This window comes from Rhagoletis zephyria, unplaced genomic scaffold (genome assembly GCF_001687245.7).
Source record: "Rhagoletis zephyria isolate East Lansing unplaced genomic scaffold, Rhagoletis_zephyria_1.1 Rzeph_scaffold_02040, whole genome shotgun sequence".
In the NCBI taxonomy this organism is placed as follows: Eukaryota; Metazoa; Arthropoda; class Insecta; order Diptera; family Tephritidae; genus Rhagoletis; species Rhagoletis zephyria.
The window spans coordinates 12,724-27,885 of NW_016159124.1; the positions used below are offsets into that span (position 1 = coordinate 12,724).

At 33.7% G+C, this 15,162-nt stretch overlaps 1 protein-coding gene across 1 annotated transcript in view; it reads right to left on the reverse strand.

The window, feature by feature from the left end:
- The window catches only part of LOC108365881 (uncharacterized), a 26,093-nt gene extending 12,244 nt beyond the window's left edge, over window positions 1-13,849 (reverse strand). The window contains exons 1-2 of the mRNA XM_017620075.1: window positions 13,578-13,849; window positions 13,256-13,512 (exon numbers count right to left, since the gene is read on the reverse strand). Of these exons, the coding sequence (XP_017475564.1) occupies window positions 13,256-13,512; window positions 13,578-13,658 (338 nt within the window). The 5' untranslated portion in view covers window positions 13,659-13,849. The remainder of the gene's footprint in view (window positions 1-13,255; window positions 13,513-13,577) is intronic.
- Window positions 13,850-15,162: the final 1,313 nt, after the last annotated feature.

Below are 15,162 nucleotides of genomic sequence, written 5' to 3' on the forward strand. Positions count from 1 at the left end.
GAACAGCTTTCATTTGATACCCATATTGAACAAATACACCCAAGGTTACCCAGGTCCACGTTTTGGTCTATATCTCGAGACCCTAGTTATTTTTTTTTAATTTTCTTTACTACAAACCTCACGGAGCCCGAGCCCTTTCCAACGAATGCAAAACCGTGGAAATCGGTTCGGCGGTTCTTGAGTTATAAGATTACTAAGGAAATGTAACTTCTTTTTATATATATAGATGGCGTGTCGTCCATTTCCGCTGTAGCATGGCATATATTTAGGCGCAATATTTAACTTCTTCTGGCGGGGCGACATCTGGAGTATAGAATTTGCTTCAAATAGCTTTGCTACACTACCGCCGCTGCGCGCCGGCAGCTTTAACAATTTTATAGTGGTTTTACGTTCTTTGGCAAATAACGCTCTGTTAGCCATAAATCTTATTATTTTTTGACCGCCTTTGAATCAAGACCCCTGGACCATATGGGGAATTCATTTATATTTTGAATTGCATTGTCATCGTGATTGGAGCTATGCTGAAAATTTCAAGTCTCTAACTTATCGGGAAGTCAGTTTAAAATCGATTGGAATTTTCCGCGATTTGCGCGGGATGACCAAGTTAAATAAAAGCTTATAAAAATGGTTCGGTTCGGTTCAAAATGAAAATCCACTAAAGCATTTTTCAAATTTTGTAATACACAACCCGTACAGTACAACCGCAAAAATTGTTTGTTTGATTGTAACTCCGTGAGTTTTAATTTCGTCCATATAAAGAATGCTTATTTTTTTTTATATAGAAGAAAATGCTAACAATACCAGTTAAATAAAAAATTTCTAAAACTCGGAACTTTTTTGTTTGGATTAAAAAGTTTGAATCTTTGATACAATTTTGTTGAAATTTGTAGGATTTTTCTAATTTTCGTACATAGTTTGAAATTTGAATTTATATGCTTGTTGTTATATAACGGGCTATACTTTTATAAAAAATTAATGAACATTAAACCAACAAAAGAAAAATAGTCAAAGGTCGCACTAATATTATTTATTTTGACCATAGGTATACTTGTATATTTATATGAAGTTAAGGCCAAGTGTAAGCTCTAGCCTGCCGAAAATTAGGTTTTCAACATTCAACCAAGATTTTGAGATTTGATTAATAATAATTTAATAATAATTAATTAATTTAATTTAATAATTTAATAAAGATTTTGCTGTTTTAATCTACCTTAATAAGTTCATTAAAATTTTTCAAATTTAACTTTGACCGCGTTGATTTTAAATATTTTTTTGTTTTCTTCCATAGAAAAAAACTCCAGCATACATACATTGTATGGAAGAAAATCCGTGAAAAATTGCTTAAAACTTAAAAATTTTTCCTAGAAATGCTTATTAAACAGTTTTCAATTTAGGTTAAACTGTGTAGAATATATATTAATAATTTTTGGAGTGGTTTGCAACCCTGCAATTCACACATGTATTTATATGTATGTACTTAAATCCTCCAAAAAATATTGAATTAATTTGTTGAATAATTTTTGATAATTCTTAAAGCTCACCAGTGATGGAAAATCAAAATTTAAAATTGTGTAAATTTTTTCCTAAAAAATGTGCTGAAATGCATGTCAATGTGCCAATACATATATTAAAAGTAGTCCATAAGGTACCATTACCTTTATAAGATATAGTTGGAGTATTTACTGCATATAAATATATAAGAAAAACAGAAATCTCACGGAGAACCTTTCTTAAATGCATTCTTTCTTTATGTGAGAGTACGCTTAATAGAAATATCCTTTTTTATATACCCTTTAATTTATGCATACCCGATATTTAAAAAAAAAATATTTAATTAAATACAAGTACCCCACATTTCTATCTTAATTGAAGTAAATTAAAAAATAATTAAAAGTATTTGACTGTTTTAACGAATTATCACAAAAACTATTGGGAAAATATAATTTTACAAAACAAAACGTAACAGGAAGTGCATTCATACATATCGACAATTGAGTGGAAGATAGATCTATCTTGGCAGTCAGTTCGAAAACGCCCCATCCCAGAAAACTTTTCAAGAGCACCCTATTTAAGAATTCGATTCAAAAACGCCCTATCTCACCATATTTTCAATATTTTATATTTTTGAGATAGGGCGTTATTGAACCAAATTCTGAGATAGGGAGTTAAATTTTTCTGAGATAGGGCATTTTTCAATCTAATTTTAAAATAGGGCGCTCTTCAACCATATTCTGATTTTTCATCTCTTGTACTGATTTTATTTATTTCTTTAATCAGTACGCTAATGTCCTGATTTTTCAAAATTTGTACTGATTTGTTCTGAATTTTAAATTCTTTAGGATTTTCTTAAGGTTTTTACATAAGGTGGGAACTTCCTTAAACTACTCTGTAAAAATTAGGAAGAAAATAATTTAATTATAGTTTACATGTTTCAGATAATGTTTGATATGTCCAAGAAAATAATACAACAAAAAGAGCAATCGTTTTATGGGCATATCGGCGCGTCGTTACACTCCAGTTACGGGAATATGATGGAGCTTAAATTATTTAAAAAGNGTCCAAGAAAATAATACAACAAAAAGAGCAATCGTTTTATGGGCATATCGCCGCGTCGTTACACTCCAGTTACGGGAATATGATGGAGCTTAAATTATTTAAAAAGAAGGCTGACGTTTTTTTGTCGAGCGTTGTTAGTTATCCCGAAAATAACTTTCAGTTTAATAAGAACAAATTTAAATATTCGAATAGCCTTTGCCTATAACTTACAATTCTTGTTTCACAATTTACTGACATTTTAAACGAGTTTTGCATACAAGACATAGAGTTAGATACTCTTTTCAGCGAATTTCGAGTCTTTCAAAAAGTTGTTGCGTAGTTGAAAAAGTTAATTTAAGCCATGAGAAAATATAGATGAAGTCCTTAAATAGTGGAACTTTTCCACAGTGTGAAATAATATGTAATTTTGTTCTTTTTAACCGACTTCCAAAAAAGGAGGAGGTTATCAGTTCGTCGGAATATTTTTTTTCTTTTTTTTTTGTATGTTACCGTATAATTTTGGACTACGTCAACCAATTTCGATAATTCATCGGAAGGTAGTGTCTCAGAGGTGGTCCCATACTAATCTGGTTTAGATCCGATCATTGGTTCATGAAATATATACATATATGTATATATATTTTTATATGAGTATTTAAGTAGACTTTATTTTTTGCTTAACAATTTCTTGTTTTTAATACCACACTCAAACGAAGCAACTGAGAGAATAAAGTTTGCTTCCTGGTGCAAAGAGAGAAACCGGCTTCCAATTAAAATGAACTTCAAATTAAAAGTAATTTTAAAATGAAATGTATGGAATTCTTTTACTATTTAAACACTGAAGATGGAAATGATCTCATTAATGCTATTCAAAAATGTCATAAATATAAAATAATTTATTGACTTCTGTGTACAATGATGTGTACGCTAGGGTGGTCCAAAACCAGTAAAGTCGGAATTGTAATGCTTTCACCCCCTAGGATTGTACTATATCGAAAAAAGTATGCCCCTATTTTTTTATTTTGAAATCCAAAAGTATTTAGAGGTCGCTCAAGTGCTCAAAGTTTTCCCTGTATTTTTATATGGGGAAAAAACACTTTTCGTAGAAATGATATAGAATTCTTGAAAATCAATATTTTGCGATCGGAAAGCTATGGTTCTCTTCAGGAGACTTTCAATAACAATGCGCAATCGTGTATTTAACTACTTTTTAATACAAACTATTTTTTATTGGTCCCCCCATTGCATTTTTCGGGGATTTTGTGGGTTATTGACGGACCTATAAATTATAGTTGCGATGAAAAATGGTTAAATAGACAATTGGGTATTATTATTGGGAATCTCCTACTGAGAAACAGAGCTTTCTGGTAGAAAAATAGTGGTTTTTAAGAATTCTATACCATTTCTACGAAAAGTAGTTTTTTCCCCATATAAATATACATGGAAAACTTTGAGCGCCTTGAACGATCATTAAATATTTTTTGATTTCAAAATATAAAAACAGGGGTATACTTTTTTTCGGTATAGAACAATCATAGGGGGTGAGAGCATAAAAATTCAGACTTTGCTTTTTCTCATACATTTTTGGATCACCCTAGTGTACACACATGTTAAAATGAATGACAGTCTTATTTTTTATGAACTATATTTTATTGGTATACCAAAATGTTGTTAAAAACAAGTACTCTGGAGTTTTTAAGTATTGTCGGTTACATTCATAATTTTGCTTTGAATAAAAATGTACTGAAAAGTGCTAATTTTTTTCAGCAAGGAAATGTCTAACGTATTGATTTCGCGCATAAAACATCTGGCAACCCTTTTTCGAACTGGCTGCCGAGATAGGTCGGTCTTCCTCTCAGGTGTCGATATGTATGTATACACTTTCTGTTACGTTTTGTTTTGTAAAGTTATATTTTCCCAATAGTTTTTGTGGTAATTCGTTAAAACAGTGAAATACCTTACTCAGGTGTCGATATGTACAACACTGTTCACGAAACTTGCAGCGCAACATTTTGACAAGTTTTGAGAATTCAATAACCCTTTATGTAATTTGAGTTCTTTTTTTTTATAAAAATATAGTCAATTCAACAACAAAAATCATAAAAAACGAATTTCAAACTTTCTAAAAAAAGGACTAAAATTTAAAACTTTGTTGTCAGAATCTTTAGAAAACTTCCGCGTATGCATTCTTATAGTCCACTCAATTTTAGTATAATAAGGTGGCTAAGAATTTGCATTGATTTTTAATATTTTAAAATTTTTTTTGAATTTCCTTTATGTAACTTATGTACAAAAAATTTGAGTAAATATGCTTTATGTGCACCTTCAACGAAAAAAATTCTCAAAATCACCGCGTATTTTGAGCCACTTCATACTTGCACTTTATTGTACTAAAATTTGATGGACTGTAAAACTACATACCCGAAAGTACTTATGTAGTTTTCAAAAATATTACGAAATGTAAAAATGCAAGCAACAGTCTCTTTTACTCCTAAAGTATTTGCAGATTAAAATGTCCAGCAACCCTGGATCAAATGTAGGGGGGCTAAAGTAAATATACTTGTTTCTTAAAACATTTCCATGTTATATTAAATAATTTTTACGCTAATATCAAACGTCTCGGATTTTCAGAAAAACTTTTCGATTATTTCCTCCTGGATCATCTCGAGGTTTTCGGTAACGATTCTTCTATGGACACACATGAGGCATAGTCCAGAAGGCCTTCATTCTCCTGTTATGCTTCTCAGCCAGGTTTTTACTCACGAAGTGTATTAAACGATTGCCCCACAGTCGCTGTTGTGCATGGAAAAGCGCTCAAAATGGAAATACACTTATTAATCGCTGGTAGACATTCGTTTTGTTCTTTAAATACATCTACAATGGGCGCGTTCATAAGACGTAGCTGTTTAGCTACGAAACTGCTGGCAACTGTTGAACCCAAGAATTTCGTCTTATATGAACATGCTGCCAAATGAACAGCTGATAAATGTAAATAAATGAAATTGCAACAAATACCGAAAAAATCCATAGGGGTAAGATCGTCGAAGGGGTCGTCGTAGGGGAAAACGTCGAATATTTTAACGTGGACAAAATCTACGACGAGCAGTTGCACACTAATCATTGACCTTGAAATACGCTTCGATTGCGAACGCATGTTCTTTACCCGTCCACTGAGACATCGTTATTAAATAACCCGCACGATGACGAAGCTTACGCTATCCCTACTCCGCCGATACGCTCAGCGGTTAGGGAGAAACTGTAAATCTAAAACCTTAATTCTGCCACCGGACACCCTTTATCAAACATCTTATAAACATATGTATATTCGTAGTAGTATTATTATAAAATATTTTAGTTACTTTATCACATCAGTTATATAAAATAGAATAAATTTGTTTGCAACTGGCACCTAACAAAGCGGCGTTAAATTTTATATAAGCGGCGTAAATCTTTTCGAACAGCTGTTTAGGCTAAAAGTTTTCTGCTGGAAAAAATGGCGGAAAGCTGCCAACGGTCGAGCTGAGCGGAACTACTCAACTGTGCGTTTCTTAGATAAATAGCTAACGGTTGGGTAACAGCTATTTCTTATGAACGCACCCAATTTCAACATCAAGATCATAGATTTGTTCAAAATGTTTCGCGTTCTTTTGTACATCTTCACTGCCGGAGCTGGAGTATTTTTATTGGAGAAGTCTAGATGTAAAGAGACGTTAGTGAATCCAGATTCGGTATAGAAATAGACAGATTCGGTGGTAGAGAAATTTCTACTCCTAGATCGGCGGCAATCATACGAGGTTTCATAATTAACTCCGTAGTGACTCCTTCTGCATTCCTGCGGTCGTTCTTAACCATTTCCAAAATATTTTCAATATGCTGACCAACGAAAACGTTGAAGCAGATTTCCTGCCTTTGCACAGTGGTCGAAAATCCCAAATAATGCACCAAAACTACTGAACGTATATTAAAGTTGTTGAAATATACAGACCTGAAAGTTTTCGGGGTCGCTGAATTCGAAAATGATGTTCCTTTTTCGAAATTCAAAATGGTGGCCACAAAATGGCGGCCAACTGTCATGAAAAAATCGTGTTTCGAGTCGAAATCAACTGATACATACGTTTCGAGGTCGCTGAACTCGAAATTGATGTCTATTTTTCAAAAATCAAAATGGCGGCTACAAAATGGCGGCCAACTCTANATACGTTTCGAGGTCGCTGAACTCGAAATTGATGTCTATTTTTCAAAAATTAAAATGGCGGCTACAAAATGGCGGCCAACTCTCATAAAAACATCGTGTTTCGAGTCGAAATCAACTGATACATATATTTTCGAGGTCGCCGAATTCAGCGACCCCGAAAACTTTCAGGTCTGTATATTTCAACAACTTTAATATACGTTCAGTAGTTTTGGGGCGTTATTTGGGATTTTCGACCACTGTGCGCCGGCCGAGCTCGGGAAACGGCACGCGCGTGCGTCACACAAAAATCGTTCTAAAAGGCAAATCCGCAAGAATCCGCAGCTGATTTTAACGCTATTTTATTCTAGACACTTTTCCGATTCCGAAACACTAATGCTCTAAGCTCAACTCGGTTCAACTCATAAACTAATTTTCCATTGAATATTGAAATTTTTATGACACAAAAGAGAAGAAGAACGCTTTCGTTTGGACGTCGCTGACAGGTGCCAATATCAAAATTATCATTCCAAGTTAGTATATAAATACTCCACTTACCATCGCGATGAAAATCCATCGGGCCCGAAAAAGATGTACTCCTCTTATAAACAAAAACTTTCGAGTGCACGCGCGAGGCAATACTGCAGCGTCACGCGCATTCGGCTAAATGTTCAACTTTGAGCGGCTACCTGCTCGAAACTAATGCACGGAAACATCTGTCCTTTAAAATATCTCTACAGTAACGCACTCTAAACACGGTAAAGTGAAATTTATTCCGATCGGTAACAAAAAAATTTCGAGGTTTTGGTGCGTTATTTGGGATTTTCGACCACTGTGCTTTGACGCGAAAATCGGCGCGGCCTTAAAAAATTTCATTATTAAGGTTTTTTTTTCTTAAATCTAGGCAAAATTTAACATTAAATTGTAAACCACTTAATTTAAAATTTTTTATTTCAGTTTCTGTAAAATTTTCTTTAGTAAGAAATATTTCGGCGTTTTTTCCACAAAAAANCGCGAAAATCGGCGCGGCCTTAAAAAATTTCATTATTAAGGTTTTTTTTTTCTTAAATCTAGGCAAAATTTAACATTAAATTGTAAACCACTTAATTTAAAATTTTTTATTTCAGTTTCTGTAAAGTTTTCTTTAGTAAGAAATATTTCGGCGTTTTTTCCACAAAAAATATCTAAAATTGGTATATGATTATTTAAATCTAAAGTATATATTAAATGAGATTTAATATTTGCTTTAGAGATAAAATTGCGGCGAATTTGTTTAAACAAAAATGTTAAGCGCATATGCGCAATGTGGATGCGAGCTTCTTCTGCTTGCATTTCTATGTTTATATAATTTACCAGTTTAAGCACATACGATAAAAATAATTGTGGATCCGAAAAAAAAAATATTTTAGTTGCATTGAGTTTTGCAAAAATAGTGCCGAAAATCAATCGATTGTGCTTAACTCATTTTCCATCAGTGAAGTACAGTATATTCCGATTTGAAATTTACGCCTCATATGTAGTATGTAAGAAAAGTGTGCATTAAAAATAACTAAATGGTAAGTAACTCAAATAGTGTAACTCTGCTTCTCAAAATTTTCGGCTTATCGCCTATAGTTTTTGAAACATTTTATTTTAAAACCATTTTAAGTATATATTGAATTCTATAAATAATTTCGTATAATTTTATATCTTAGCAAAAGGTGTGCTTTCCGAATAAATTAGATTTTAAAGAAAAAATATTCTACGATTTTGAGCGTAATTTTAATTCTAACGAGATCTTGATTGAAGGCACATTTGGAAAATAGGTCAAACAATCTAAATTCTTTTGTAACTACTAGTCCTTTTAACGTTACATACACTTGTAAAATGCGCAAAGGTTCTTATAATTTCTTCTACCCAATTGTCCCAAGTTTTGCGAGATTGGCTAAAACTTCGAGATAGCGGTACTTGAAACTTTGATTTTTTTTTTAAATTTCCTCAGTTTTGAAGTTAGTAAAATCACCGAAATATGTTCAGCTTACATATAGCTCCCATACAACAGAGTACTCAGATACGGGGTTTTGCGTTAGATAATAAATTATTAACGAAACAAAGCATACGTTTCATATGTGTTTGGTTATGTAATAAGTACTTGGGTGCACACAATATTTATTGTTTTTCCATTCTCTACATAGATATCAAGGATATCTGGTTTGCCGACACAGGAACACGCAACATCTGAGAAGCAATCCGCATATAAATCTAAACCATACTTTTCCAAAGTTCGACCTGGAGCATTATTGATTGTGATTCCGAATGTCAATCGAATTGGAAATTGCAATCTTTTAAATTAAAATGGTGTATCACTAGGAATCATGGGAACTCTTCACCTTTAAAAGGTCACCTTAAAATCTTTACTTACACTACTTTCTTCATCAATTTAATAAATGCGAGTCGCGTGCCGTTGCCAAAGTTTTGGCTGATTAATATTCCGCAAAATGATAATTGTCACACCTATTTTCAATTTCAGTGTGTGCGGTCTCCCTGGAAGATCAATCGAGTTAAAAAGTTCGGTTGGATCGTCTTTTTCCACAATGGTATTTATCCACGTATATACTATTTCCTCACGTTGAATGCTGGATTGAATAACATTAGTGGTATTCACCAAAGTAAGCAAGTGGTCTGGCAGTCTGGTAAAAGAGCAGATCCGTTCAAGCAATGACTGTTGTCAATACCACTATTATTTAGTTGATAGACATCCTAATTCTTCGCAGCAAGAATAGCCCGTTCACTGGGCCAATCGTGATTTCTATAATTAATTTTCTTCTTTTAATCGAGAAACTACAGACAATGTTTGCGTAAAATCTCTTGCGAGCAATATCAATGCATTCCCGAATGGTTGAACGTTTCCACGCAAATCTCGCAACAATCGATCAAGAACCTCAAGCGATTTTTTATGTGCCATGGTGCACTCATCCCAAACAATGAGTTTAAATTTTTGTAATACATTTTCCATACCGTATGCTCTGGAAATATTGCACGTGGGAGTTTCGATGTTTTATATGTTCAATGGCAGCTCAAGAGCTGAATTGGCAATGCTTCCACCTGGTAACAATGCCGCAGCGATTCCAGACGAAGCGATAGCTAAGGTAATGTAATTTTTTGATCGATCCGTTGCCAGAATCCATCTGATAAGGAATATTTTCCTAGTTCCTCCTGGCGCATCCAAGAAGATGGTCCTCCAACTCCGTCATTTATCATTTGCATATTCTTCTTTTACTTTGGCTTTGTAACCGCCTAAGCCATTTTGGCCAGTCATTCCTCTCTGTGCCAACTTGGCCTCTCCATTCCATTGTAATAGGTAGCCCCTATTCCTCTGCTAACACCAGTGGACTACGAGTTGATTTCATTCACACCTGGAACTTCGGGTTCTATTGGAACGACAATGTCTAAGCCAGCGGAGCCGCTGCATTTTCATTCCCTGCATTATGTACATTTCGTTGTAAATCTCACACAACTCATTGTTACATCGTTACATCGGTAATCCCCGTCGCTCACGCGTAGAAGCCTGTGAAACTTCCGTAAGATCTTTCTCTCGAACACTCCAAGAGCCGTCTCATCGGATGTTGTCATTGTCTAAGATTCTGCGCCATAACAGCTCGGGCATGGTGAGTGACTTATAGAGTGCGGTTTTTGTACGTCGAGAAAAGACTTTACTCCCGAATTGCCTACTCAGTCCAAAGTTGCACTTGTTGGCAAGAGTGATTCTGCGTGGGTTTTCCATGCTGATATTTTTATCGGTGATAATGCTGGTTCCCTAGTAAACGAAATTCTCCACTTTCCCGAAATTATTACTGTCAACAGTGACGTGGGTTCGAAGGCGCGAATGCGCTGACTTTTTTTTTATGACAGGAGATACTTCGTCTTGTCCTCGTTTACCAGCTTGGAAAAGGCAGAAGACACTTCGCGATTTTTGTTACCGCTGATGTCGATGTCATAGGCACACGCCAGATATTACACGCCCTTGTAAAAAAATGTTCCTGCATGGTTCAGTTCTGCAGCTCTTATGATCTTAACATTTGCATCATGCGATCGTAATTTGGGAATCCTTGATCGGGAAAAGGAGTTCATAATAGTAATGATAATCATAATGTTTACGAATAAAAGTTAACTGATTTACAATGCTAGGGCATGATGTCAACAATTTTAAGTTTTCATTAAGTATTTTTTAAACAGCTTTCAAACCAAAGTTATTTGTTTTCGTTACTCTTTTATAATTTTTTATTTGTTTCAGTAGTTTTTAGCCGACTTCAAAACAAAGGAGAAGGTTATATACATTTTTTTTTATGTATGTTACCGCATAACTTTGGACCAGGTCAACCGATTTCGAAGTGATCCCATACTAATTTGGTTTAGATCCGATCACTGGATCATGAAAAAATTAACGGTACCATTAAATTTGTATGTGAGAATTGGAGTCGGTGTGTTTTTTGCTTAAAAATTACTTGTTTATTAATTTTTTACATTAAGTAATTTGTGTGCCAACTCCTCGTTGATAATATGAGCACTTCGTTTGATAAGATGATGTAAATTCTATATTTATTTAAACTATTCGGATTTTGGATAAGTGGAAAGATTTAAAAAATTCCCTAGTAAAGCTTTCCCAAACAATTTTCGTTTGGAACCAGTTATGTAATATTTCATTTAATTTCAATATTTTCAGTCTTTACTTTTAGATAGGTGATAATCCTATAAAAAACATTTCCAAATCAAGATTTTTCAAATACCTTTCGTTTGACACCAATATTGTACCTCAAACATGTTTTCGATTGTAAGTCTTCTTTGCAAATTTCATTTATTTAATCAAACCAAGACGGTCCACCTTAATGCTTAATAATATCCATATGTACACATGTACACATGTATTTATTAGAAACTGTCAGACATTGTCCCCGCCAAATTAATTATCTTTTAACTTCCCCTCCAAACAGTTTTACTGCTTTGAGGTTGAACTCAATTCTATTGAAAAGAGCGCGGGCACTTATTTTCCCGTGTTCAATTAGGAACGACCGTCAGCCACCACCCATCGTCCGTATCCGCTTAAAATTTGTACATATCCCTACATAAATGATAATAAATCAACATATTTCACAAAGGACTAATTTTTCGTTGGTTTATTTTATCGCTTTATATTGAAAATACATTGGTGCAACATACTAAGCTTTCGAGTTCAAATTTACAAAAAGGTGGCAACTCTCAAACATATTTCCAACAGTTATCTATCTTAAACATCCTTAATATAATACCTATATTTTAATGAGTCATTTATTTTATCAATTATGCAAATTGAGTTAAATTTTCAAACAGGTGGCAAGCCTCCTCAAACATATTTTATACTGTAGGTCTTTTAAAAACTCTTTAGTTTGATATCCACATTGCAATATTTCATTTTTTTAATCAATTTGACTGAGTTAAAATTTTCAAATAGGTGGAAACCCTCATCAAAAGTATTTCCAAAAGTCTTCTTTCTTAAACCACTTTAATTTGATACCTAATTAAATTAAATTGAGTTAAATTTTCAAAACAGGTGGCAACCCTCCTCAAACATATTTTCAGCTGTAAGCCTTCTTAAAAATTTAAAGTTTGATACCCAAATTCCGTATTTCATTTATTTTATCAAAATAACTAAGTTTAAATTTTCAAATATGTGGCAATTTTACTCAAAAAGTTTTCCAGCAGTTATCTTTTTTAACCCTCTTAAATTTAATATCTATATTGTGATATATCATTTAGTTTATAAATTAAATTACGCTAAATTTTTTAACAGGTGGCAACCTTCTTAAAACTCTTTAGTTTGATACCCACATAGCAATATTTCGTTTAATTTATCAGTTTAACTGAGTTAAAATTTAGAATTGGTGGCAACCCTTCTCACAAATGTTTCCAACGATATTTTTCTTAAACCTATTTAATTTGATACCCATATTGTAATATTTCATTTATTTTATCGATGTACTTTAGTTAAATTTTCAAACAGGTGGCAACCCTCTTCAAACATATTTTCGACTGTAAGCCTTCTTCAAACTCTTTAGTTTGGCACCCACATGGCAATATTTCATTTATTTTATCAATTTGACTGAGTTAAAATTTTCAAATAGGTGGCAACCCTCCTCAAAGATATTTCCAGCAGTTATATTTCTTAAGCCTCTTTAATTTGATACCCATATTGTTATTATTCACTTATTTTATACATACAATTGGGTTTAAAAATTTTCAAATAGGTGGCGACCCTCCAATTTTTTGCGGTATCATTGGTTCTGGTATTATACCGAACAATATAAAAAAACTATCAAATTCTTTGTTCAAATTTACAACTTGCACAGGTTAATATGAACCTATTCTATTTGAGCGATCTAAATGTTTATTCCTTTGAAGCATTTGATAAAAATGAATAACACTAATATTTATTTAAGAGATTACGAATAAAATCATATAGGCACCATAGGAGTGTACCTGTTTTCTAGATTTTCTTATATATAGATTTATCATATTATGGTATTTTGTACTTACGCATCGTGTGAATTTGCGTCCATACTCATAAATTCAGGGTCCACTCTATTCCTCCCAAATATTTTCAACATATTTTCGAACCAATTGTCAGATGTTATATCCATAGACTCTAGACGCTTTGCTGCAGTTGTAATATTCGTGAAACCTCTCCAAAGTTCTGATTGAATTCGCAGTGATGAAAGTTTAACTAAAGCAGCTCCTTTAAGTGATGGTGCTCGCTTCAAGTAAGCTTTAAGTGACTTAAAAATAAGATCTGTCTATAATAAGAAATTGCAGTTAAAAATAAAACAAATTGCGTTCACTCATATGTAGATTTTCTTACCCTTTTTATAATTTTTTCCAGATCGTTCTTTGAATGATGAGCAATAAAAAGTACTGATGTTATATCAGGTAGCGCCCACATTGTAGCCCGCGTGCATACCGTTGGATTTGGATAGTCTTGTGGTAATATTGCAAGCGTAAACAGTACAATAATTGAGTTGTGAGCGACGCGTGATGAATATTTTGCAAATAGTTCTTCAAGAGCTTTTAGATAATCTGGGCTTCGGACAACAATAGGCTTGCTCCAATTTTTCGGCACCAAAGTAGTCCAATTAAGCTAAGATAATAAATTTTATCATGAAGCAACAACATATATATCAATTAGACGGCAAAACAAATTTAGACTTTTTAGATTTTTTCTACAACAGTACAAACATGATCATGGCCATGATTCAATAATACAAGGTTGGATAAATATTGACTTTTGTGTCAATCGCCTGCCTTGTAAGGTTGCATTTGAGAAGGAAAGAGAAGCGGGTAACAATTGTATCCCCTTTTGTGAAAAGGTAGTAAGTAAGTAAGTAAAGCAAGTAGTCGGGAAATGTTTAGTTATTTGCAAGTCGTTTTGGGGTAGGGGGCGGTGGCGTGGCCCCCTAAACCCCCCATTCGAAAGGGGACAGCCCCCACTTTACGAAAAGTCGCACCCCCCTTCGGGGCCTCCCACAGACCCCTAGGGAACCGTTTGACAATGGGTGAAAACAGCATTTAACGAGGGAAATTGAGCAGTTTGAAGTGGAATATAACCCAACTAACAGAATCTGTGGGGCTTTTAAAAAAAAAGAAATTATCCCAAGGTGGTTATCAGGCGAAAGAAGGGGGGCTGAACACCTTTCGCAGAGAACACCTTTCAGCGTAGGCGGCCTTCGGCCGCACTTAGGGATTATAACCCTCACAAAGTAGAGTTCTCTTTCTGTTTTGCGAAGAAAAGGAGCTGAACACCTTTTGCAGAGAACACCTTTGTGCATATCTTATCTTCTTTTGTCTCTCATTCTTTTGCATATTTTGGAGTTTGACAGCTGAACTCCTCCATTTAATTTGCATATGCAACCAAATACAGACGCATGATTTTGAAGGTGTTTTTATTTAATAAATTGTGATTAATTGGTTAATATTAAAGTCATAAAGAAAGTTATAACTCATCGAGAAAAGTGCAAAGTGAAGGAGAATATAAAAATATATTTGTGAAGTGGCTGCTTTAAGGAAAATAGGAGTGATAAATGTACGCTAATTTCCGAATTTTACAAAAAAGGGCATATTTCTAACCCGGCACCCTGAAATTGTGCATATGGAAACTGTGCATAAAAAATAATGCATATGAAAAAACCGAAATAATGCATATATGCACAGTTTCGGTTGAAAACCGAAATAATGCATATGAAAAAAACCGAAATGATGCATATATGCACAGTTTCGGTTGAAAACCGCAATAATGCATATTAGGAAAACCAAAATTATGCATATGCACTCTTTCGTTTGAAAACCGAAATAATGCATATGAAAAAAACCGAAATAATGCACATATGCACAGTTTCGGTTAAAAACCGAAATAATGCATATGAAAAACCCGAAATAATGCATACATGCAC